We start from the raw sequence: 27191 nt of genomic DNA on the forward strand, positions 1-27191 counted from the left end.
TAAGGTTTCAATATTTTATTCAAGTTTTATTTTAAGTGATGTTAATTACAGCATTTGAAGGGGAGAAACTAATTCCACACAAAATGGAAGACTCTAAAATGTACCCATTAAACTGCTAAAAAATAAACTGAGTGGCGAGAATACAACAGAAGTTCAATTTAGATTCTGAGTGTTGTCACCATGTGATTACAGTCACCGAGACTCTTCCCAGCTTGCAGCTGGAGCTCTTAGAAGCTATTTCATACTCTGGTGCAAGGGCAAAAAAACACAACATGAGAAAAAACACAGTTAAGTCCTGAATTATTGGCTTCATCACATCCACCTTCTCCACCCCAAAATGGCACAAAAGAAACAGCTACCACGCCCTGCAGACTACTTTTGGTGTAAAAGAGGTGATGGATTGGGGTGGAAAAAGTCCCTGCCTAAACAAGTCCCTTTCAGATGAGTTTGTATACACCATCAAACAGCCTCTCCTCAATCAGGGTAGGAAACCAAGGTTCAATTCTCAGGAAGTCACAATTTCATTCATTTACTCAATACGAATTTACAAATTACAAAGTGCCTGCAAATTATCAACTTCCACTTGCAGCCATTTCTAGGTAAAAAAGAAACCTGACATCTCTAGAGAGGCCAGCAAGCTCCCCCTCAAGTCTACAGCTGAAAGGACCTTTTTTGAAATTGGGTTTCTTCTGTACCTCTGAAAGGGTAACACCCTAAAGCTGAATCATCTTTAACCTGGAAGTCTAACATGATATTTAGCGATACTTGCATCCCAGACATACAACATTAAAAGGTACACTAAATTCTGAAGGTAGCTATGCTGCAAAATAGTTTAAAATTAAACGATTGTACAGTATTCATTTATGCTTGAAACTCCAGTCCTAGACCAAGCTTGTGGCCACCAGCGTTGACATTCTTGCCATCCAGCAGAGCTGACAGTGTCAGTTTGATACCTGCAGGGGGAGAAGTCAGGGAGAGGAAAGGAGGAGAGAGGGAGGAAAGAAAAGAGAAGAAAGGTTAGCAAATGGAGGATCGCTGAAGCACACTGGTGACACCACACCAGATTCAGAACCTGTTCCAGCTGGGTGTGACCAGCAGGAGCAAAACCACACGGCTCTTCAATCCCTGTTACTCAGCACCATCCAACTGATGACTAGGTAGCCTAGGATAAGCTTGTACAACAATAAAGATTATTCCATAGCTCACCCAAATCAACTTTCCTTCATCCTCTCATCATCCCCGCTACAAAATCTATAATCAGCGCCATGCAGAAAACTTCTTTAGCAAAAGCCCCTTGAAATGAAATCCCAACCATGAATCAGACTCCACGGTCTTACAATCCCAATCACAGCATGCACACAAATGCTAACACACAAACACACGACTAAATGCTATTTTCTCTAGAATAGCTTGATTCTGCCATCGTATAACCTTAGATTTACAGGGTTCAAAGCCCCAGTCTGACCAAACTAACCCCAAGGTGGTATTATTTCCTGTAGCTGTAACATGCTATGGACTGGCCTAGCTAACTATGCAGAGGAAACCTACAAACCAGTTTTACAATGGGGATGACTTATAGGCTGGTTTTAAGAACCTGCTGGAAATAAGTATCAAGCATTAGGCACACACTGGGAAAAAGAATGGAAGTAAATAACCAAAAATGTAATACATGTTAGCCTTGGCCTTTTTTCTCCTACTTACTACTTCTCCTATTCGCCAATGGTTTTATAATGACTCTGCACTGCTTTACAAACAATCAACTATAAAACTTTATATACATTCATTTACAATGTATTACACAGTCATTTTATAAGGAATAACATAAAGCAGCAAACAAGCACCACATCTTTTTTAAGACAAAGAACTAATTTCACACAACCAACACATACCTGGCTTTAGGGTCTGAGTATATCCTAACCCTATCAGGCTGGAGTTGTTCACTTTAGCCTAGTCAAGGAAAAGATAAAAGAGTGAAAATGTTAAGTACTTCACATTTCTGTCTCCAAACTGAATAAGAGCTTTTTAATCAACCAACTCTGGACTTCAGTATCAAATTCTCTTTTTTCATGACCACTTTGTTTATAGGATTCATTAAATTCAATATGAAATATATCAAATTTAGGAACTAGGTCTCAGAAGGGTAACGCAAAGAAACAACACAATTTTCAAGTAAAAGAAAGTTATTATTTACATTTGATTCCTTACAGTATGTGTGCCCAAATTCCATTTATACATAGTAGGTCTGTATTTTTAAGTTATAACTGGTGAGGACACCTTCATTTATGGCCAGAGACATAAAAGACTTTCTTGTATTTGTTGGGATAAAGAAAAACAGACCAAATGTCAGATGGGGTTTTGAAGCAATTTTTAAATGGCAGAACATTGTTCTAATTTTTTCTTCATGAAAAAGAGAAGCAAAAATCAAAAAAAATTTGGCACTGACAAGCCTGAATTTTTGGAGCAAAACAATAACCTAGCCAATCACTTAAATCTCAGCACTTAGTGAATACTGATTAATAATTAATCAATAAAGCAGGTGAGTCGATAATAATTTTGCCCTTATTCTTCTGCCTGAGTTGTAGGGAAATCGGGGCCTCTCCCTGACCCCTTTCTGGGGAAATAAGGAGAGGTCAGGAGCAGAGCAAGCTCAAGCTGTGAGCACACCGAGTCCTGGCGAAAGCTAGAGCTACCAGGGTGTGTGTTTTCCTGCTCACATGCTGTTTTTAGACCCAGCATCCCCCACTGGAGAAAACAGGAAGGTAGGCCTCCAGGCAGTCAGTACCCCATCTAGATGTTCCATTTTGCCCATGCCCTCCAAATAATAAGGCCCCTTTTCCTTTGTTTTAAAGTGCCTAACATTAAGGAAGTCAAATTCAGTTCCTATTTCAGGAGACCTAAAATAGGCTGTCTGTAAATTGCACAAAGCCCAGAAACCATCCTGCAACATGAGATTTCCTCATTCCACCCCAAAAAGGATCAGCTGGCAGTGCCCTGTGACAACAGAGATGAGCTAACAAGATTTAATGTAAAAACTGTACAGCAACGCAAGAGTCCATTAGCTATGCTACAGGGTCCGCAAGATAAGATGCCAACCACCCAATGCCAGGGCCTGATTTCTTAATATGCAGTACAGGAGCTGGGCAAGAGAATGAAAACTGAGGGGGAAAGGTACATTTAAAACCTTCAGGTTCAAGGTAACCCCCTCTACAGTCTGCAGCATGGACCAGGGACTGGTTAGAGAAGGAGGTTCCATAGCAAGGCAGTCTGGGTCAAACACAAACCTCAGCACTTACCAGATGCCTGCACTTGGGCAAGTTACTCAACCACTGTAAGCTTTCATTCCTCATTTGTGAAAACATGGATGGGATAATCAAAAAAAAAAAAAAAAAGGCACCTATCTCAAACAGGTTGTATAAGAATTAAATACAGTAATCCACATATAATGGTCTCCATACAGTGCCTGGCAGCCATAGTAAATACTATTACTATGATGGTTTTACTCATTGTGAACCCTTTCACAGTGAGAAAATCTCTACCCAAAGCATGGAACTCCATCAATCCAAAAGGATTCCAACCTAAGGGTCAGGGTAAGGTCTCAGAGATACATGATTCCACAGGTACCCACCGAGAAGCAGGCATCAGGGTCGATCTGGTACTTGGCTGCTATTCCGAAGCGAGTGTTACTGTTTCCTGCTGTCCAGGCCAGATTAACAGCAGTCTCCAACTTCTTATTCACCTTCTGATAAATGGAGCCACCAAACTCTGTCCCATCATTTCTGCAAATAAGCACAGCACAGATGCCAAGCAGCCCAGGAAGGCGACCTGTGCTGGGCAGAGCTGACCAAGTCTAACAGAGGACAAGCATGTTGTAAATGGACTCAACTGATCACAAAACAGGCACCAAATTACGGCAAGCCTGATAGGAATGGCACAGACACCAGGGTCAGGAAGGTTTAGAGGAAGGGAAAGGCTATCTCAGCCATCACTGGGAACACCCAGGGGCAGCTCAGTCAACTACTCAGGCTGCCTGGAACTTGAAGTTTGATTCTACATTAATCTTTAAAATAAAAGCAGGGCACTGGGATTTTGGATTCTGAGTGATTTCTTTCTTCTGCTGCTAAGGTTGTTACTTTTATAACTGCTCTATTATAAAAATGGAAAGAGAGAAATGGCAAGGAAGTCTGGGCCACTCATGTTCCTCAGAAGGCAGCTTATAACCCTTAGCACCAGCAGCTGCATCCACTGCTGAGGGTGCACAGCCAGAACTGACCCAGGCCCTAGGAGGAACAGCAATTACGAGAGCTCAACCTATTATTCAGACTTGTTGGCCTATGCATACTATTGGCCCGTGCTGCAACATCTATGGTCCTGGCGAGATTTGAAAAGGAGCAACTTGCTACATTACAAAATGTTTCTGTCTTTCAAAAATGGAATGAGGGCTTCCGTGGTGGCACAGTGGTAGAGAATCCGCCTGCCGATGCCAGGGGATACGGGTTCATGCCCCAGTCCGGGAAGATCCCACATGCCGCAGAGCGGCTGGGCCCGTGAGACATGGCCGCTGAGCCTGTGCATCCGGAGCCTGTGCTCCCAACAGGAGAGGCCACAACAGCGAGAGGCCCGCGCACAAAAAAAAAAAAAAAAAAAATGAAACCCAACAAGCCAAAAGCCAAACTCCTTCCTCTCTTCCAAACACACGGTATTGACTGCAGCCTCTGGGAATATTCCCTTCCCCACCCTAACATTTTTAACATAAAAATACAACATCAGGGGACTTCCCTGGTGGCGCAGTGGTTAAGAATCCACCTGCCAATGCAGGGGACACGGGTTCGAGCCCTGGTCCAGGAAGATCCCACATGCTGCGGAGCAACTAAGCCCATGCGCCACAACTACTGAGCCTGCGCTCTAGAGCCCGCGAGCCACAACTACTGAGCCCACGTGCCACAACTACTGAAGCCCACGTGCCTAGAGCCCGTGTTCCGCAACAAGAGAAGCCACCACAATGAAAAGTATGCGCACCACAAAAAGAGCAGCCCCCGCTCACCACAACTAGAGAAAGACAGCGTGCAGCAACGAAGATCCAACGCAGCCACAAATAAAGAAAATAAAGAAATTTTTTTTAAAAAAATACAATGTCAAAGTTCTGCCTCATCATTTTGGGTGTCTCCAGTGGAAATAGCACTGGAAACTATTAAGGCAGGTCCCATATGCTTTAGAATCCAGCAAAGAGCTTTTAGAACTCACTAACCCATGAATAAATTGTTGCTGTTTCATTGCAAACTCTTTTCACTAATACACTCTCCCTAAAGTAGATGCTCATTAAATACATTCTAAATTCTTAAGTTTTTCCCTGAAATTCAGCCAAACAGACACTGTGCTTCCAGAAAGTATAGGAAGAGCATAGACACCACCTGATTCAGAGAATCCTGACTTCTTCAGAAAGTCTGAGCATGCTACAAAACAGCAGCTTGTCAAAAATAATAGATTTTTGAGTGACTGTGGTATAACTCAAATGGGGAAATTTCCTTGGGCTTAAATGTGTTTAAACATTAGATTTTTCAATACATTCTAAAACCAGCAACACTGCCTTCCTGTACTGAACTCTTAAAACCATAAAGAAACTCGTTGTAAAAAAAATCATCTAGGGCTTCCTGGTGGCGCAGTGGTTAAGAATCCACCTGCCAATGCAGGAGACACGGGTTTGAGCCCTGGTCCAGGAAGATTCCACATGCCACGGAACAACTAAGCCCATGCTCCACAACTACTGAGCCTGCGCTCTAGAACCCATGAGGCACAACTACCGGAGCCCACGTGCCACAACTACTGAAGCCCACGTGCCACAACTACTGAAGCCCACGCGCCTAGAGCCCGTGCTCCGCCACAAGAGAAGCCGCTGCAATGAGAAGCCCGCGCACCGCAACAAAGAGTAGCCCCCGCTCGCCACAACTAGAGAAAGCTCGCACACAGCAACGAAGACCCAACGCAGCCAAAGATTAATTAATTAATTAATTAATTTTTAAAAGCTGTCTACATGAAGCACACAGAACATCTGTTACACACCTGGGCCTCTGCGAGACCAAGGCAACCCAGATTAGCTGTGTCAGCTGTTTCCATGCCAGTTCCAAAAATAAACCATGTCCACCTATTAAAAATCTTAAAACTCAGGTAAGTAAAACAGCTAAAAGTCATTGCTCTTCCTGGAACTGGTGCAAGTTCCCAATTCCAAACCAAGGAAGCACTTTCCATGTCAGCCAAAATTCTCAATTAAAAAACACTTCTATGCATGTGATATTTTTCCTATGGCTTTTTTGCATGTTACCTTTTTTAAATTTACATATCTTTTTTGACCTTTTTCAGTATACATTTCTATGAATTTTAATGCAAAGACTCATGTGGCCAGATACAGAACAGTCCCACTACCAAACTACCCTGTGCCACCCCTTTAAAGTGACACCCTCCATGTTCCCCTCCCCCAACCACTGGGCTGTCCATCTCCATAGTTTTCTTGTGATTTTTTTTTAGTTTTAAAAGACTCAAATTTTATTTATTATATTAATGTAGTATATTAATTTATTAATTATAAAAATTCCTCAAAAAATTTTATAATGGAAATGTTACTAGTTTAGACCCAAATACCATTTACTTGTCTCTAAATTTTAAAAGTCACTTCTTTAGTGACCTCTAGTGGAAAGAAATTTGGTAAATTTGTACCCAGCTTACACCATCCATTAGTTCTTCATGTCTACAGAGATTTCATGGATGAAATTTGTTTCCCTTAAATCTAAATCAGCACTCTGCTTCAACCCTCAAGTTTGATTACAAAGGGCTCTCTCTAACCTACCCTGTAATTTCCTCTTCCCTTCATGATACTGTCCAGTTAAGAAACTTCTAAATGTTCTGCCACGCAGAGAAGACACTCAGTATTTAACTGAGATAATCAACTCCTAATTTGGCTCCCATGCCTACATTTCATTAAAGCACAGCAAGCTGGTCCTCAGGCAGTATACAGAGAAAGAGAGCTACACCTCCCCACCCCCATTTTGTTAACTAAAATGAAAGGCCCTCCAATGTCCATAAAGCAGCAGGGAAGGGACACTCCTGTGGACTGACATCATGCCCTTGCCGTAAGTGATCAGCCATTCTGTGTGTACCAGGGACGACATTTACTGTTCACAGAATAGGAAGAACCTACATCACTTCAGGAAATGGGTAGGTGGGAAACAAGAACAATATTAGCAGGCCATTTGGCTCATCTGATTCCAACAAACTCACTTCCCAGTGATTAAAAATTGAGCTTCGAAAAAAATCATGGTAAACAATCCCCCGACTGCACACATTCACATACACTTACACATTAGTGTGAAGCTGGAACTCATCGGTCTTGTAGCCAACTGCAAAGTTGCTCTGGGTCACTCGAGACTTCGCAGTCTCAAAATTCATCTGGTAGCCAGCCAGCCAGCCCTCGTAACCCAGCACCAGAGCACCCCGGATGGAAGGCCCGGCAATGTCGAAATCCACGTCACAGCCCAGGTTGATATGTTCCCGCTTGTACCCTGTCTTGATTTTAGCATTTTTTTTCCTGGAGGAAAAGAAATTGTATTAAAATCAGAAGCTAACTCATCTTGTGACAAGCATGCCAAGAGACACAAATTTTAAAAAATAATAATCCCCGTTTGAATAGAGGGGTAGGAAGGCAAGGTCAGGGCCCCAGATCTCCCTTAAGCAACTTCTGTGCCACAATGGGCAGAACACAACCTCTCTTCAACTGGAATCCAGAATAATGAAGAAACACCACCATAATGAAGCGAGAACATAGGCAAGAAAAGCTGGAAAAAGAAGCGTTAAGTAATTTTTACTATCCTCTCCCTGTGCTTAATATAGTGGCTTACACAGGCATTCATTACGCAGAGCACCACCATGTAATTATTAAACAGATGCATCTTTGCTATTTTCCAAGTCTGTGGAAAAGATACATCTGTCATGAAGGCAGCTATCTAAACAGCAGCTTTTAATGAGATGGTCATCTTCTTACTTTGTGGCTCACTTAGTAAAGAAACATATGCTAATTCCCTTCTAAGTAAATATAACAGTTAGACAGCTTTTAATTCAGTATCCATGAGATCCCAATGAGTATATATTTCAGAGAACTCGATAGTGAGGTAGAACCTGGGGCCCTGCAGTCATAGGGGGCCAGGAAGCCCTGGTGGACTGGACAAGATCCCAGGTCTAGTCTGCTGATCCCAGATTTGTGTATATGGCCAGATAGTGCCTCCCTTGACTATTACTCAAGACCCAGCATTTCTCAGGAAAGGCAGGTGAGTCATGTCACCTGCAAATATATTATCACAATTCCTTTTACCAAAAGTCAGCATTAGAGACAAGATCACATCTGTCAAATAAAATTTAGACTATTTTCACCTGATTGTTTCTGCCATTCAACTGCAAAATGGACATCTTCCACAGCAAGAAACATTCTCAGCAGAGACCACAGGAGATATGCTTCAAGGTTCAAGGACCACATAGCCCTGTCCAGCCCAGCTTCATTCACACTAAGATTAAAGCTTTATCCCCAGCACCCAAACTGGGGGCCCTAAATACCATTCCCTCCTAAAAGGAACCAGCACTCCTCAGAAAATTGCAGATTACAGGTTGGGGAAAGAAAGGTGCAAGATGAGCTTGAAGCATCTATCAAAGCTATCAAAGACTTTGAGGTTGGGGCAAAAGGACTTGAGAGCTAAGATGAAGAGGCTCCCACAGGGACTTCCCTCGTGGTCCAGCAGTTAAGACTCCATGCTCCCAATGCAGGGGGCCCAGGTTCGATCCCTGTTCAGGGAACTAGATCCCACGTGCCACAACTAAGAGCCTGCATGCCGCAACTAAAAGATCTGACGTGCCACAACTAAGAGCCTGCATGACGCAACTAAAAGATCCCACATGCCACAACTAAGACTCAGCACAGCCAAATAAATAAATATGTAAATATTTTTTTTAAAAAAAAAAGGCTTGGCTTCCCTGGTGGCGCAGTGGTTGAGAATCCGCCTGCCAATGCAGGGGACACGGGTTCGTGCCCCGGTCCGGGAGGATCCCACATGCCGCGGAGCAGCTGGGCCCGTGAGCCATGGCCGCTGAGCCTGCACGTTCAGAGCCTGTGCTCCGCAACGGGAGAGGCCACAACAATGAGAGGCCCGCGTACCGGAAAAAAAAAAAAAAAAACAGGCTCCCAAGGGCCTCAAATATGAGACAATATAAGCATCAAGAATAATATCAGCAGCAACTGAAGCATATCAAATGTTTAAATCTATGAACTCATAATGATACTCCAGACACACACACATTGGTCATCTTTAGAGACTAGAGAATCAATTTGTTATTTTGAAAAGAGTAAATAAAAAAGGAATCAAACATGTACCTAACTTTTCCTATACTAACTATATCTCAAAATAACCAAAGATTTCATAAGTTTCTCTTTATAGAAATATTCCGGCTAAAAAATGAAAAAAGAAAGGTAAAGGTGGAATTATCACCAATTTGTAACCCCTTATGAGTAGATCATGAATGGCACTAACATACTAAGAGAAAACCAGGCCTTCTGTGTGCATCCCTATGGTAGCAGATTTCAGCACCCCCCAAAATGGAATCTAAATGTGATAAAGCCTCTAGACTTAGCAATTCACAGGAAATGTGGAGGACAGGGGAACAAGTTAAACAACACCACAGAACGCAAACGGCAAAATTTCCTCTATATATAATTTTAGAAGACAAATGATCTAGTTTTAACAAATAAATTGCAAGGGGAAAAAAAGCAGAAGAAGAACCTAAAAACTAAGATTTAGGAGCCATATGAACCAATTTTTCTAATTTTGCATGGACAATTTTTGATTCTCTAAAAAATTTTCATGAAACCATGTAAATTTGAAGAGACTAGGCTTGACAATATTAAGAAATTATGATTAATTTTCACAATGTAATGATACTGTGGTTATGCTTTTTTTTAAAGGAAACTTATTTAAAGATACGTATGAAAGTGTATACAGATGAAAGTATGTGATATCTGTTATTTACTTGAAAATAATCTGAGGGTGAGAGGGGTTGATTATGGATGTATAAATAAAACATGATTGGCCATGGGTTGATAATTATTAAAGCTGGGTAATGAGAACATGATAAAGGTATAATATACTTTTCTGCATTCGTTCGCACGTTTGAAATTTTCCATAATAAAAAATTTAAAGATTAACCACTCCAAGTTCCAATGAGTCAGAATTTCAGAGGCCATAGGTGAAAATAAAGTAAACACCCTTCCCCAGCGACAATGAAACTTACAACTTCTGTTCAGGTTGCTTCTGTGCATTTTTGCAAGCTTTGAAGGAAAGGAGTGACAATCAAACTAACTCTCAATGAGGAAAACAAAATAAACCTATTTTGGTCTGCTGGCTCTTTAGAGGAAGAAACCGGGGTTATGACCAAGTATCCAGTTGGCACCAAGCAGTGTCGGATGATTGATGAAAAAAACAGCTGCTCAGAGGCTGACATTTAGAAAGAAGGGGAAATCAAGACATGTAAAAATCAGGCATCTTTTAACCACTGGGTAAAATGTGACACCTGTACCAGGACCTCTGACCAGTGGTGTGCACAAGCCACACTGGACAGTTACACAGTGCCTCCACACACCATCCCACTGGATTCTGCCCAGAGGCACCAGGTCCCCAGGGAATGGGCACTAGTGGGGCAGTGACTAGGTTTCTCTCCAGGTTTGGCTCTAAGGAAGCATTCTACACCTTTGGAGCTTTCCCTCTTTCAAATATTACTGGGATTTTTTTAAAGCTATTTAAATAATGGTGCTAATTTGACAGCACCTGAGAGAAGTATACTCTTAATCTGTGCTTAACAAGCTGGCTTCATCTGTGATAAGTACTCAGTGTGGCTGCCAGTCCCCTGATGAGGTCTGTCTGCAGCTTCATCCAAATGTGGTATATGCTTAGCTCCTTAAAGGAAGCCAGGATACTTTCCCAGGCTGTAGCCGTCAGACACTTTGGAAGGCCAGCTTTCATTTCCAATCTCCATCGAGTCATCAAAACTTTCCTCAAATACCCAGTAGCAATGAGTACATCTTGTGCCCACAGTCTTAGTTTCTAAACACCATTCTTCAATAAAAGGAACAAAGCCTCCTCAGAGAAATAGCTGATAGCAGGACTAGGGAAGAACAAGTACACTTTCTGAAGAAGTGCTCCAAAAAAGTGACAGGAGCTTGTCAAAAGCACACAGGATGTCAACTTGAAGGCTCCCAATGGACATATCTGGGACAATATGAGTAACAAAATATAGTAATGGATTACAATCCATAGAATAAAATAAATGTCCAAGAATCCGTACTGATACAGATAACTGATCAAATAAATAAAAGGTGGAGAAGGAAGAGCTCTTCCTTTCAGTAAAATCCCAATTAATAAATGTAGAAGGAATGATGGGAACAGAAATTCACCATTTGGGGGACTTCCTTGGTGGCGCAGAGGTTAACAATCCGCCTGCCAAGAGAGCAGACATGGGTTCGAGCCCTGGTCCAGGAAGATCCCACATGCCACAGAGCAACTAAGCCTGTGCACCACAACTACTGAGCCTGCGCTCCAGAGTCCATGAGCCACAACTATGGAGCCCACGTGCCGCAACTACTGAAGCCCACGTGCTGCAACTACTGAAGCCCGTGCACCTAGAGCCCATGCTCCGCAATGAGAAGCCACCTCAATAAGCCCCCTGACTCATTGCAACTAGAGAAAGCCTACGTGCAGCAACAAAGACAAAACACAGCCAAAAATAAATAAATAACATATAAAAAAATAAATTAAAAAGAAAAAAAAGAAAGAAATTCACCACTTGCCAAACACAGTTGTTGCAGGCAAGAATCACCAATGGATGCTAATATTTGTGAGTCAAAGTATAAAAATTAGAGTATTTGCATGGTCTCAAAGCATCTCCCCACAAGATACTTGTTAATTATAGAGAAAAAAGTACCTTTACAGAGAAATCTGGCAAACGCCACTTTAATCAAGTGACCAAAGTAACGTCACCAGTAATGAGGTACATTGATATATACCCCCTGATGTCATGCATCAAGATGGACAGAACACAACATCCTATCTACAGCTATCAAAAATAAATAACCTGAGATTAACCATGAGAAAACATCAGACAAATCCAAATCAAAGGATTCTACAAAATAATTGGCCAATCATCTTTGAAAGTGTCAGAGTCATGAAAAATAAAGACTTAAAGATGGTTGAGATGGTAAATTTTATGTGTATTTTACCACAAATTTTATTTTTGGCCATACCACACAGCATGCAGGATCTTCTCCGACCAGGGATTGAACCTGTGCCCCCTGCGCTGGGAGCGTGGAGTTTTAACCACTGGACTGACTGCCAGGGAAGTCCCCACAATTTTAAAAAACTAAAAAAACTAAGAAATGAAATTCAATACATGCCCTTGGCCTTGTCATCAGTGTGCAAAACAACCTTCCCAGGCCTAGGAGACCCACTGCTCTGAGTGGGAAAAAACAAGAGTGTGTTCTAGAAGAGACTGATTCCCTCTAGCCACTCTGAAAAGCACCAGGAGCTGAAGCAGATCAACATGCCCTCTTGCCTCCTGATGTGCCCAATAACCAGCAAGCCTAATCTGTCTGTGGCTGGAGGGCCTAAAGCAGGAAAGTGCAGTCTCAGGAGCCACCTTGCAATTAAGCCCACAAGCTCTCAGCGTCCCCAAGTAGGAAGTGGGGAAGAGGCCCTCCAGCATGAAAAATGGGGCTGGCAACAGTGACCAACAGCCCTTGCCTCCAAACACTGCCTGCTGCCCTAGAGCCTTGGCCACTTACACTGTGAGCAGCCTCACTCACATGGAACGGAGCGTTACTGGACCAGAAATCCTGCAGCCTCCACAGCTGAGGCCAGGAGAACAATAACAAACAGCACAGAATGAATCTTAAATCTTACTATAAAACACCACTAAAGGTCCTTATGGAGAAAACAGATGATATTCTTACCCAGTGTTTGGTGAGAAGGATGAATCGAAGGTCAGCTTCAGGCCATGTGCAAGCTGAACAGAAAAGAAATTCACCAACAGGTTTAGTCACAAGACAGGCGGCCGATGTCACTTAATAAAACTGTGTCTTTTCACAGGTGACCATTACCTGATCTTCCACAGTAATCTCCGTGCCTAGTGTGTTGTCAGTGTTCCATTTCTCCGTAAACGTCAGACCATATTCGGTCCATCTGTACTTGGTTTCCAGACTGCCCGTCACTTTGGTGGTCTCGGTGTTGGCTGAACCTGAGCTTGTAAATTCCTTTAAAGAAGAGAGTCACAGCCTGCATGCCAGCACTTCATTCTGCTCTGCTCCACCCCTAAATGCACTGTACTTTCCTTTATGCAAGAGGTGAGACCCTGAATGCGTGGGTGCAAAAGCCCATTCTATAATTCAGTTAGATATTTGAAGTATAGATGGAGTCTGCTAATTGAAGGAATCTTTCAGGGAATTCTTTATCAGAAGAATGCTTCCTTCCTCCCCTGTAACTCTTTAGTCTGGACAGGAAGGCAATTCTCCTTCTGTCCTACCTCCAGGCTCGTACAGAGAAAAGGCTTTGAGCTAAAGCTGACATTGCAGTAATTCTACCCAAAACTTCTTCCTTCCAAAAATTCACAATCTAAAAGGGATTACTAAGATTTGGGGGTATTTTTCAATAATTATGTGGTATGGAACACAGGTCAATTTTGAAATAAGAAACATGAGGAAAAATAAAATTGAGGCCTGCCCCATATTCCTATGAGTATTAACAGCTGCTGAATTGGGGACCTAGTCACATGGTTCCCCTGGACCACCCATGCCACAGAGGATGCAACGAATGTGACAACCAAAAGCTGCCACAATCAGAAAAGTCCCTTTGTTTGCCACCCAGATGGAAGTTATTTATTATTTATTGATCTACAATAAATACCCATGCTCCATATAGGCAGACAACTTACCAGTCCATTCTCAGATTTTGTTTTCAAATCAAGTTTTATTAAGCCAAACCCTAAAGAAAGAACATGGTAACTGTTAATAGGTTAAATAACTAACTCAAGAGCAGCATCTCTGCCTCCCTTAGGTTGTTTAAAAATGAGATGAGTGCAGAGGGCACCAGTCTCCACTGCTGTCTGCCTCTCTCTGTGTGGAGCCCGGTTGCCATGGAACAGTGGCAGGCAGAACATACACAGGCCCCACCTGCACTCCCAGTGGAGTCTGAGAAAAGGGTGCATGACAGCGTGAGCACATGCCTAAGGACAAGCTCTAAATTTAGAAGCCGCATTCCACTGCAGCAGCATCCACAGACCTGCTCCCACCTAGGAAAGGAAACAAGAATGTCCACTCGTCTGCAGCAATTCACAAGCCTACCCGTACTGGGTGCACAACCAAAACTGCTTCACCAGCCATAGAAGGCTTATCTTTTTTTCTCTGACTAAGTTTCTGAGAGCTGACTGACCCAGGTCTCTCAAACTGTAATGGGTAAAATACCAAACATGCCAACCCAGTTTCTGAGCTGAAAGGCCACTCCATGCAACACTCACCATAGCCCTTGGTAAAGACATCCCTGGCAGATTTGCCAAGATCAGCATATGTGGGAGGCACAGCCATCTTCTGCTATAATAAAAGAACCACCAGAATAAACACATTGGTAATTAAGGATATTAGTTTTCCACCAATAAAAATCATCAGCACTGAGTTCCAGGTACCTTATTTCCCCAGGTGTGGACAAAGAAGCCTGTGCTATCGCCTGCTTCTTTCTATGGCCAGAGCTTGAAACAACCAGTAAGTTTTTATTGACAGCAGACCAGCCTGACTTTGGACCTCTTCTCCTAGGCATCCCCAGGACTGAGCACAGGCCCAGAATTTGGTGGGAGTCAGTCAATATTTGCTAAATGAATTCATTGGCAAAGACACAGTCCCATAAGCCAGCTACTTTACTGAACTGCAGGACTCTTGCCAATAAAACATATCTTCTTACAAAATATCGACTGCTAGGACATTACATACACTGAAGAGAAATCAGAGCTTTTCATGGCAACGTATTTTCTATACAGTTCTGATTTCATTCATTCAACAAATATTTATGGAGTACCTACTATGTGTCAGAATGGACCCAACTTTTCACAAAACTTTTGCATTCTACAGGAACCCACTTTTAGAGTATCATAATCCTCATAGAGAAAACAGTAAAACCTACCTACCTAACTAGGCAATTCTTCACATGGAAGGAAATGCAACCACATCCCCCCCAAATTTAATTCAAATAAACATCTATTGAGCTTCAATGTGACTTTACTTTTAAAACCAACTATCAAAGTACTACTTGGGATTGATGTACATCACTAAGTCAGTCAACAAGCATTTATTAAACACCTCGCTGTTCAAGGAAGGCATGAACTTCAAATAGTCCTTGCCCTAAGGACCACCCTGCACTGCCGGGAGGCTCTACACTGACACATTATGTACACAGAATTAAAACCCTAATCCGGACGGCACACACTCTGTGCTCCACCCAGGAGGAGAAGGGAATGCGAGAAAGCACCATCTTCTGCATCTTCTCCATCTCCAAAATTGTTAGCCTCAATTAGCCAGAAATTCAATTAACCCGAGGATGGTTCCATCCATTTTAAATACAGTATACCTAAATTACCAAACTGCATACACCTCACCTAAAGTCACATATAAATGTACTCACACAAATTAACACCCACATGGCATATTCCTGGTTAAATGGGAACCCAATGAAAAGTGGTACAAGTGATCTCAAGGGAACAATATCACACCTGGAAGTTGCATCCTGACCAAAGCCTCAACTTCAAAGACATTGTGGGGAGCCCAAAAAACCAATGAGTATAATGTTAAAAAACTATAAACTTCCACAATTTTAAATTATAAAACTGTGGTCCTGGTACTATTTTACTTTTTTCAGAGGTTTTGCTAATTCTGTCCCAGCTCCCTTTTGTGTCAGAGCAGAGAGGAGCAGCCCAGTAAGCTGTTTACACAATCCTATTTTTGTTGCTGTTGTTATTGTATTTCTCACACATGATCAGGTTGGAACCATGGGCAACTCAGTCCCCATTAGGATCAGGGCATAAAGAACACGAAGGAAGACCCATTTCAGGCTGCTCTCACTGGCTCTTTCAAGGCTCTCTCCCCTCTCCCCTTCCACCCCAAATGAACCCCATAGGCACACCCACCCCAGGGACAAACCAGGAAACCATCCACCAGGTCCTCCAGAAATACCCCCTGCCTTAGGCACACACCCCAGACACAGATGGGCCTGGGCCCCTCCCAGGAGAAGCAATGAAACAACCCTGGACTGAAGGCTGAGGTAACAGAGCCCCAAGGAAACGTGCAAAACATCTCAGCAAAGGGCCCAGAACATTCTCCACACACACACCAATTGCTAACAGTTATCAATGGACAGAATATCCCTCTTCAGTGCTGTCCCCTTCCCAGCTGGACCACAGACTCAGCCCCAGCCAGGTGACAGGGAGAGCAGTCCAGCGGCAATATCTCCGGGTCAGTTAAGACCTCCTGTACCTCAGAGGTCAGGGCCTTCCCGAGTACCCTCCCCTGGCTCCAGGACCCACCTCACCAGGCACACATGGCTTTCACGTCTGGACTGGTCCATCCCTCAGGAAAAAGTCAAAACACTCATCATTTAATGCTCCCCCAAATGGCCCTCCTTATCCCTAATCCCCCAAACTGAAAAGCAAAGCCACCTGTCAAAACACACTCCACCCACAGCAAAAATCACCCTAAAGTGGCCACTGAGGAGATTACCATGCAAGGACAAGACAGGTGGGATGGCAGAGGGGGGGCTCACGTAAGGCCAGGCTCTCCTTGCATCCCCAGTGCAGCAGCTGGCAGGGAAGATGCACAGGAGCCACGAGCTGAGTGGAGCCAAACCCACTCCTGGCCCTGAGGTAACACCCACCAAAGGGGGCAAGACGCTGACTCCTCTTCACCAAAGGCTGTGTGGCTGTCGCTTCCCCTTTTGCTTTTCATGGAGTCTTCCTCTTTCCCCACCTCTCGTCTCCTGCTGCACTTATCTGACAGGGCTGAAGCAGCTCTGCCTCTCTGAGAAGCTCAGCTTTCCTACAGCTGCAAACAGCACCCAGCACAGTTCTCAGCACCTGCTTCAAAAACAATTTTAATGTAAAAACAATGACTGCCATCCATGCTTTCTCAGGCCAGGACTACATGGGGAGAGAATTCAGCATTCTGCTTTCTCACTTAACACCCTGCCTGCACTGACCTGGAGACTGAACCCTGGTCCTGGCCCCTCCCACCACCTCAATCAGCTCCAAATCACTCCCCATCTGTCTCTGCAGCATCCACCCCACGTGTCTTCAGAAAAGGGAACCCTCATACGCTGTTGGTAAGAATGTAAACTGGTATAGCCACTACGGAAAACAGTATTCCTCAAAAAATTAAGACTAGAGCTATCATGTGAGCCAGCAATTCCACTTCTGGGTATTTATCTAAAGAATATGAAAACACTAATTTGCAAAGACATGTGAACTCCTATGCTCATCACAGCATTATTTACAATAGCCAAAAAATGGAAACAACCTAAGAGACCACCAACAAATGAATGTATAATGGATAATACTGGATAATGCGGGCGTGCACACATGCGCGCGCGCGCACACACACACACACACACACACACACACACACACACACACACAGGAATACTACTCAGCCATTAAAAAAAAAGATGAAATCTGGCCATTTGTGACAACACGGATGGACCTTGAGGGTACTATGCTAAATGAAATAAATAAGACGGAGAAGACAAATTCCCTGTGATTTCACTCATATATGGAATATAAAAAAACAAAAAACAAAATAAATGAACAAACCAAAACAAACTCATAGATACTGAGAACAGAGTAGCGGTTACCAGAAAGGAAAAGGAGGGGAGGGGGTGGGAATGGGTAAAGGGATTGATATAGTGATGGATGGAAACTAAATTTTTGGTGGTGAGCACACTGTAGTGCACACAGAAGTAGAAATATAAGGTTGTATACATGAAATACAATGTTATAAACCAATGTTACCTCAGTAAAAAATGAAAAAAAAAAGAAGAAACTCAGCTTCTAGAGGCTGAGCATGAAGCAGGGTATTCTGACAGCACTGTCTGTTTAATAAGTAAATGTGCAGTGAGCATCAAAGTATTTTTACAGTAGAAAACCAAAGGAAACTTAGTATCCGATAATAGGGACTAAGTAAATGACAATGTAACCAGTAGGCAGGAGCTCCCTCTACAGGGAAACTGTGGCACCACTAGGGATGGAGGGAGACGCACAACTAGCATGCCCCACCGCCACAATGGCCTAAGGAGAGCTGAACTCAAGCTGAGGAGACCAACCAAACGCCTTCAGAAGAGAGTACTGCCACTTCTGACATCTCCAGGTTCAGCCTCCAGGTCAGTGCAGGCAGGGTGTTAAGTGAGAAAGCAGAATGCTGAATTCTCTCCCCATGTAGTCCTGGCCTGAGAAAGCATGGATGGCAGTCATTGTTTTTACATTAAAATTGTTTTTGCTGAGAACTGTGCTGGGTGCTGTTTGCAGCTGTAGGAAAGCTGAGCTTCTGAGAGAGGCAGAGCTGCTTCAGAAACAAGCATGGACTTTATTAAAAGGGCCTCAGAGAGCCACATTAGAAAGACTGACACATCTGTGTTTTGGGGCAGCTCACTCAACCAATGGATTCGCAAAAATGTATATGACAATATCTACTGTTGGCGTGGAAAATGATCACTCCCATTCTCCCCAAGTAGGAATACTACGTACAGTACAGCCCCTGTGGAGCCCATTGGTGGGCAGTGCCTAAGTGGACATGCAGTAACTCTAGCGGCAATTCTACTGCTAGGAACACACTCACAGTGGCACCCAAGGCACCCAAAGATGTATACAGAGGATGCTCGCTGCAGGGTTATTTTTAACACAAAACCCAGAAGCAACCTAAATGTCCACCAATAGGGAAACAAATGAATAAAAATTAAGGTGCTTGCAAACTAAGGAATACCATGTGGTAATCAAAAAGAATGAGGTGGGCTTCCCTGGTGGCACAGTGGTTGAGAGTCCGCCTGCCAATGCAGGGGACACGGGTTCGTGCCCCGGTCCGGGAAGATCCCACATGCCGTGGAGCAGCTGGGCCCGTGAGCCATGGCCGCTAAGCCTGAGCATCCGAAGCCTGTGCTCCGCAACGGGAGAGGCCACAACAGTGAGAGGTCCGCGTACCACAAAAAAAAAAAAAGAATGAGGTGGATTTCTATGTGGTGGCATAGAAAGCTACCTATGATAGTAGTTCAATGAAAAGAGCAAGCCACAGAAAATGTATAATTCCATGTGACTCGAGGAAAACCATTTTACGTATGAATCTTTATATGTTCCACATTTGTGAATGGATGGAAAAGCATGTGAAGGGAAGGACATGAGCTAACCTGTAAACTGTGGCTGCCTTCGAGCTGCTTCTAGAAAGGAAAGGGGTTAGGAAAGGAGTGAAGTTAAAATAGGATTTTCATTTTTGATTCTACTTAATCACTTAAGTTGTTTGTGTACTTGATAATCTTTTTTTTTTAACTAAGGACAGGGGCTTCCCTGGTGGTGCAGTGGTTAAGAATCCACCTGCCAATGCAGGGGACACAGGTTTGAGCCCTATTCCAGGAAGATCCCACATGCCGTGGAGCAACTAAGCCCGTGCACCACAACTACTGAGCCTGTGCTCTAGGACCCACAAGCCGCAACTACTGAAGCCCATGTGCCTAGAGCCCGTGCTCCACAACAAGAGAAGCCACCACAATGAGAAGCCCACGCACTGCAACGAAGAGTAGCCCCCACTCACAGCAACTAGAGAAAACCCACGCGCAGCAACGAAGACCCAACATGGCCAAAAGATAAATTAATTAAATAAATAAATGTTTTCAAAAATAAACTAAGGACAGAAAATTTAAAAGCCTACCGTTCAAAATTAAGCCACGCTGCATTCATGATGCCACAAGTCACATTCCAAAAGGCTACTGCAGCAGAGGTGCCAAAAGGGAAAACCATCAAAGTGCCTATACTGGTTCCAAGAACAGATTCAAATCACAGCGAGGTGGCAGAGTTAACAGGTAAGGCCTGTGGGGGGCACATTCTACCCTCAGGTGACCATTGATGGCTTTGGCCACCCTGCCCAGAAGGTAGGAGTAGAGCAGAGCTCCCAACTTCAGTGTGCATGAGAGTCACCTGAGGCACTTTTTCAAAAGCCTCCTTCCTCCCACTCAGTCTTTCACTGCCTATCGCACAGGCAGGGCAGCCCTCAGATGCCACTGAGAAGAGTGGGCTGGCTCCCCGCACCAAGCACCCACCAGAACCCCCACTTTGAAGCATGTTCTTTTCTCTGCAGAAGCTCCCTCAGAAGGATCCAGGCAGGGGAGCGTTGGTGATCTCAGAAAGCCAACAACCATTGCAAAGGCTGATACAGAGAACAGGGTGGCCATGGGTCCAAATGGCTCAGTCAGGAACAGCTGAGACGAAAAGTTTTCTGAACACAGGTAACACCCAGTGGGTCAACAGACAACATTTTTAATGGCAAGGGTATAACTGGGCTAGGACTTAAACACCAAGAGCCACCCTGCCATGGCATTTCTCCACCCATCCGAGTACCCAGGTAACAGGGCACAGTGACGAATGGAAGGGACTATGAGCCTGGCAGAGGTTCTAGCTGTGTGACTTTGGACAAGCCACTTACACTCCTAGCGTCTCATTTTGCTCATCTATTTTTTTATTATTATTTTTTGTGTGTGTGTGTGGTACGTGGACCTCTCACTATTGTGTGTGGCCTCTCCCGTTGCGGAGCACAGGTTCCAGACGCGCAGGCTCAGCGGCCATGGCTCACGGGCCCAGCCGCTCCGCGGCATGTGGCATCTTCCCAGTGTGGCATCTTCCCGGACCAGGGCACGAACCCGTGTCCCCTGCATCGGCAGGCGGATTCTCAACCACTGCGCCACCAGGGAAGCCCTCATTTTGCTCATCTATAAAATGGGGCTAACAATAGTTCCTTTCTACCATTGTTGCTGCAAGGATTAAGTAAGGAAAATAGATAGAGCATGCAGAAATGTCTGACACACAATGAGTACTCAATAAGTGGTAGTGTAACGACAATCCATTAATCTGGATATTCTTTGTTTGCCCCTCCAGATCCACCTTCCTCCTCCATCTTGCTCTATGCCCCAAGAGCTGATCATTATGGACTGTTTTCAGTGGCCTATGGGTTGGGCTCAGCAAATAGGGGGCACCAGCAGAAGATGGGAGAGTGCAATTGGGGTATTCATCCCCCAGGCTCCCTCCCTGTGGGTCCTCAGGTGGGCAGTGACTTTCCTCTACCCAACACCACAGCTCCTGCCAAAGGACCCCCTCCTTGTTCTAAAGGACCCAGGGGCCCACACCCCTTGTCAGGTCCCCCACACTCTGCCCGTACCTTTGCAAATGATCCCTTCATCACACTTTCTTTAATTAACCCATGGGAGTGTACATCTGACTCCTGCAAGGACCCCCAACCAACACAGCAATCATTGCCTTCACCATCACCATCTCGGGTTCCCCTTAGGAAGGGAGAATTGTAGGAAAGCCTTTGGGTCTGCTATTTCTAACACCATTCTAGGCAGTCTGTCAGGGAAGAACTGGGCCAGCCTATAAGAGGGGCATCAGACCAGCCAGGGATTAGAGCAAAAGCAACTACTCCTAACTCTGGGGACCAGGAAAAGCAACTTCCCCAGCAGGAGGCCAGAGCTGCTCTGAAAGCCAGTATGTGAGGCCAACACCATCAGGAGCCTCCCTACACCCTTACCTCACACTTTCTCACCAGAAGTGGCAGCCCAGGAGAATGGCCCTGGTTGAATCTCCAAGATGCTGGCAAAGCCAATGCCAGGGCTCAATAAGTGATAGTGTAACCACAATCCATTATTCTGGTTATTCTTTGTTTGCCCCTCCAGATCCACTCCAGACTCTGGTAGGTCTGTCCTCTCGGTGCATCTGTCCTTCCACCCCCCTCCATGAATGTCTCACACAGGGCAGCTGGGCTTTCCAGGTATTGCTTCTATTTTAAAACACCCTGGGAGGTGGGCCACCATCGGCACAGCCTTCCACAAGCCTCAAGAGAATGCAGCTGACTTGGGGACACCCTGCCTGCCCACCCACCCATCAAGAGGAGAAGACCTGGGCTGGCAGGCAGCATGCCAAGGTCTGGATCCCAGGTGCACCTAGGGCTCCTGGTCGCTGCCTGGCTTGACCCAGTGCAAATAAAACAGACAGCGCTTGGGCAGGTAGACTCAGGAGTCCAGCAGACCTGAGTTCCAATCCTACTCCACCACTCTCTTGTTATGAGATCTTGGGCAAGTCACAATCTATCTGCCCCATATTCTTCTTCAGTTCCAGTACACGAAAAGAGTCCCTGACTCAGCATGATTCTGAGGACTGAATGAGATTGCTAGTACAAAGCACTTAGTACAGTGGCTGGTACCCAGTAAATATGTAACAAACACAGATAGAACTTATTACAGATTTTCATTTTATATATTTATCGTAATTATAGCTGCTGTGCAGGTTGCCGAAAGGTCACCCTGAACCACAGGGTCCAGAGTTCTCCCCAACCATAATGAGGTATTGTTTAGCTGAATATTGTCCAGCCAGGTCCTGGAAGAATGCCTCCTACCTCATCCCATGGAAAACTGACCCTTCTCCTGATAAACACCCTGTGCCACTGTCCTTGCAACAAATACGGTAACTCCACTGACAGCTGTCCACTGACAGCTAGACTACACCCAGCCAAGCACATTCTCCCTCTGATCAGTGTAAAAGAGTAACAGTTCCGCTCTGAATAGCAAATTCTACCTTTCAAAAGGCACTCAACTCTATTAGCTCCTCACAGTGGCCCTTTGGAGTGGCAACTGCAGTGTGAAAGCATCAGCACTGGAGCTAGCCAGTCCAGGCCCTGAAGCCCAACCCTGTTCCTGCTGAGCTGTGTGACCTTGGGATGGTTACCTCATCACTCTGCTCAAGTCTCCCCACCCGTGAAATGAAAACAACAGTACCTCTCTCCCAGGGCTTGGAGGACAGTGGATTCAACGTCATAATATATATGTCAACCAGCCAGGAGTGTGCTGGGCAGGCCCTCAATAAAGAATGATTGTAATGATGACGATCACACTTATAGTGGAGAAACTGAGGAACAAGAAAGTAACTTGGCCTGTAACTAGACCCCATGGCTCATGTCAGAGCTGTGTTATATGAGCTCAATCTGCTCTCCAGGACTCTTTCCAGCAGAGTTCTGGGTAAAGGGCTAAGATTCTCACTTACCCTCACCCCTCTGAGAGCAGGCAGTGAAATGGAGGATTGTGCCCAGACCCAACTGATCACCTGATCACGTTTCCACACTGGCGACCAGAGGGGAGCCCCTGAGCACCCTGAGGGGCTGCCTACAGGCTTGGGCTGGCTCTCAGCCATACATGCCTCTCTCTTACCAAAGATGTCACACCTTGAGAAATCCCATCAAGGGCAAAATGGACTTTGGGAGCACCTTACCGGTAAAGGTGGCGGTGAATGTTCCCCATGACCACCAGCTTGGAGGCGGTTGTCCACGTGTGCCTGCTGTCCAGTGGAACCAGAGGCCCAAAGGCAAATCCTCACTATATGGTCCCCCTGAGCCCCTCTGTTTACAAACAGCCCCTGCCTAAAGAATAGCAGAAATAAACTAATTGACTGAGAGCAGCCCCCCATACCCAGGGTCAAGCACTTTATTCAGGACAACTCCAGTAGAAGCCATGGACCCCCTCACCATCAGAGAGGGAAGAAGCCCCAGACCCAAGGGCTTTAGGAGAATCCCCTTCACCAGTGTCATCCCCAGCCCCGCAAGCCCGGAAACACAAGTTCAACAAGTTTCCCAAAGGACTTGGAAAGTCACAGAACGAGGATAACATGTTCAAAGCAATTATTTCAAATTAGGAAACAGTTCTGCCTCTCACTGCTCTAGCACTGTACACACCATTGTAGCCCTTTAGTTATTTGTGACTCTCTGCTAGGCAAGGCTATTTTCTGAAAGTGAATGAGATGTGTGTCCCTCAAAAAGGATGTCCAAGATCAAGGGACTATGGTCTGGGCCTGCAGCCACTACATATACCCATTCAATAATCCCACAAATACTTAATGAGCACCTACTATAAGCCACATGCTGGAATGGTGAAAACTATCCTTCTGTCAGCAAGAGTACATTCACCCCCACAGACCCTTCTCACGTACCTAGTATTGCCAGGTGGCACCACCCCACGCACTGAAAACAAAGTTGTATAAGGCTTAAGCCTGACCCTGTAGGAACTCAGTCCAGAGCTGGGGTGGAAAGAAGGTAGACCCTGGGCAGTCTGCCCTGCCCTTGCCTACAGCACATTAGGCAAAGGAGGTGTTCACTTCCCTATCTCCTCTGGAGAGGGGAGGCTGGTCCAGGGGCTGGAGGCCTCAGGCTGAACAGGCCTAGGCTCAGCCCAGGTCTGAACCCACATTCAACTTTCTGCTCCAGCCTGACCTTGTCTGTCTGTAAACTTAAAGGTTTTTTGAATTACCCTGAAAGTTACTCAATGCCTGGCACACAAATGCTTAATAATAACGTTTAAAATAACAGAGGCCACCTTTATTGAACCCTTTCCAGAGCACCACGTGGAGCAAAATAGTCTGCAGGGGATGGGCTAGATCCCCCCCTAAAAGCCTCAAGGGTAAGTGTCAAGGTTTCTGCCCAGACCTTCTCCCTACCAAGCACTGTTCTGAATGTTTGAAGTTAATCAACTCATTTTATTCTTCCCAAAAACCCAATGAAGGAGAGGTATGATTTGCTCCCATTCTACAGATGAAAAAACAGAGGCTTAGTATCTTCCCGGCTGTGTGACCTTGGACAAATCACTAATGCTGCCTCAAATCCAAAGGGCTCGTTAGCAGTTTCGTGAAGGCACCGCTGCATTTGGTGAATGAATGAGCGAACCAATCAGGCAGAAATCCCTCCTAAGGCCAAGAAGGCCACATCACTACCCGCGGGACCTCTTTTTCCAAGGCCTAACCTTCTGCCCAGCCCCCAGCTCCGGCCCTAGTCCCTGCGGCCTAAGTCGACTGTCAGCCTCCCATTCCGGGGAGGGAGCCGGGAGTCAGCTTCTTCGGGCGTGGACCCGACAGGGCGTGCAGGGCCGGGGGCGCGGGAATACGGTCGTCACATGAGCTCATCTCCGAGGCGACAGCGTGGCCCGCACAGGTCCGTGAGCCCAACCCTGCGAGCTTAGGTGGCGGGCGGGTCCCGGCCCGACCCGCGCTGGCGGGATCGAGGGCCAGAGGTCGCCTCCAAGGAAGGTCACCTAGACCTGCGGCGGCCCGGGCCTCCACGCGGCGGCCCGTGCCCTTTCGCCCGAAGGTCCCCGCGGGCTTTGGTCCCCAGCCGCAGGCGCCTCCGGATGTCCGGCCACCCGCTCCCCCGCCCGGGCCTGCTCGCCGCCCGCCCGCCCCGCGCGGCCTGCTCTGCCAGCCGCCGACCCGCCAGGCCCTGGCGGGCCGCTCCCGCTCCCTGACCCGGCCCGGCTCTGGGCCCCTCGCCCTCACCCGCTCCCCATCCCATCTCCTCCCCCAACTCCCCAGGGGCCGGCCCGCGACTCGGGGGCGCAGTCAAAGGCCTGGCCCCTCTCCGCTGCGCCTACCTCAGAAGCGGTGGCAGTGGGCTCCACGGCGGCTACGGCGGGGGCTGCAGCGTGAGGAACAGAGCCAGCAGCGGGGCCGAGGGCGGGGCGGCACAGACGGCGGCGGCGCAGACCCGCCCCGACCCAGCGAGCCCGGCCCCGCGAGCTCCGCCCCCTGGGCCCTCCCGGGACACCGCCCGGGCCCGGACCCGGTTCGCTTCCAGCGCCTGAGCCGCGCGCGGACCTTTCGGGGCCCTTCGGTACCCGCGGCGGACGCGTGTGCCCACGGGCGAGTGCGGACACGCGTGATTGCCTGCGTGCGCCCGGGCACTGGGCGGCGGGACGGCGTGGGGCTGACGTGTGCAAAGTTGTGTGCGTGCGCACTGACAGGCGTGTCGCCGCCCGCGCGGGCCGACCTTGCTGGAAATCCCTCCAGGTTGAAGCATTCGGGGAGGGAGGGATCTTCCGGTTAGCTGAGCAGTGGCCGAGGTCCCCTGCGCTAACAGAAGACACGCGGGGACCGGGGCCTCCTGCTCGGCCTCGGAGCTGGGAGACAATACCCCTCCCCCGGGAGATGATGTGGCGGGTGGCTGGACCAAGGCCTGGCCTGGGTGGACGAGGTGACCCCCGGCTCCTCCCCAGCAAAACCTGCTCAGGGTGTTAAATCGGACTCCGAGCCCCTGAAGGCAGTCACAGACCCGGCGAGGGGAATGGGCGCCCGAGGTGCTGCTCCTTGGCCCTTGGCCCTCGGCTCCCGGCTCCCGGCTCCAGACACAATGTTTCTGGGGCCTCCGACCCTCCGTCTTGCAGCTCCAGGCCCGCAAATCCCTGCAGGGGCCTGGAACGGAACGCGCCGAGAAAACCCCTGTGTGCCGATATGCACTCAAGATGAGTAGACAGTTTACCCCTATAGCGAAACTGCTAGCAGCCATTTTCGGAGCATTTGAGAAGTGAGAAAAGTAAATTGCCTCTTGCAAGAACGTCCTCTGCTGGGTCCTATGGCGCGCGGACCAGCCTAGGGCCCCTTGGGAACCCGCGTTCAGACAGGACCTGCCTGGCCGCGGGGCTCGGTTAAAGCGTGCTCAGTCTCCCCCCAGGCCTACGCGACCCACCCCTAGCGGACTTAGAGAATTAATGAATGCCTGGCTGGATGAAGATTCTTCACATCCTTCGCCTTTGGCCAAAAAACGTTCTCCAAGGCTTGAGGCATCTAGGGCCCCTTGGAGGAGGCGCCAGTCTACAGAATCAGGACACCCGCTCACAAGCAGTTGTGGCGCAAATTAGAGGAGTAGGCAACTGGGGCGTTCAAAGAGGCAATCAGGCCAAGCTGCTGGAAAGAGGCAGCAGCTTCAATGAGGAAAGTGGCAAGTAGTGTTCCAGTGCTCTAGGGGTGTTGAGAAAGAAAGGAGCATGGTTGGGGAGCGTGTGTGAACAGAGTGCCCTGCC

General features: G+C 46.5%; 1 protein-coding gene across 8 annotated transcripts; it reads right to left on the reverse strand.

Moving 5' to 3' along the window:
* VDAC1 (voltage dependent anion channel 1) lies at positions 1–26073 on the reverse strand. 8 transcript variants are annotated; one of them, XM_067031640.1, is made up of 11 exons: positions 23623–23772; positions 19503–19532; positions 16989–17187; positions 14590–14659; positions 14008–14057; positions 13178–13330; positions 13031–13083; positions 7349–7576; positions 3626–3776; positions 1890–1947; positions 1–953 (listed from the first exon to the last, which is right to left on the reverse strand). In XM_067031640.1, exons 4-11 carry the CDS (start codon positions 14654–14656, stop codon positions 862–864), a joined length of 852 nt encoding a protein of 283 aa, XP_066887741.1. In that variant the 5' UTR covers positions 14657–14659; positions 16989–17187; positions 19503–19532; positions 23623–23772; the 3' UTR covers positions 1–861. The 8 variants fall into 8 exon arrangements, with proteins under 8 accessions (XP_066887741.1, XP_066887737.1, XP_066887736.1 ...); XM_067031636.1 differs by having other exon boundaries at positions 14590–14662; positions 16989–17190; XM_067031635.1 differs by lacking the exons at positions 19503–19532; positions 23623–23772 and adding an exon at positions 25767–25894 and having other exon boundaries at positions 14590–14662.
* Between the last annotated feature and the right edge of the window lie 1118 nt (positions 26074–27191).

This window comes from Kogia breviceps, chromosome 4 (assembly GCF_026419965.1).
Source record: "Kogia breviceps isolate mKogBre1 chromosome 4, mKogBre1 haplotype 1, whole genome shotgun sequence".
NCBI classification, from domain to species: domain Eukaryota; kingdom Metazoa; phylum Chordata; class Mammalia; order Artiodactyla; family Physeteridae; genus Kogia; species Kogia breviceps.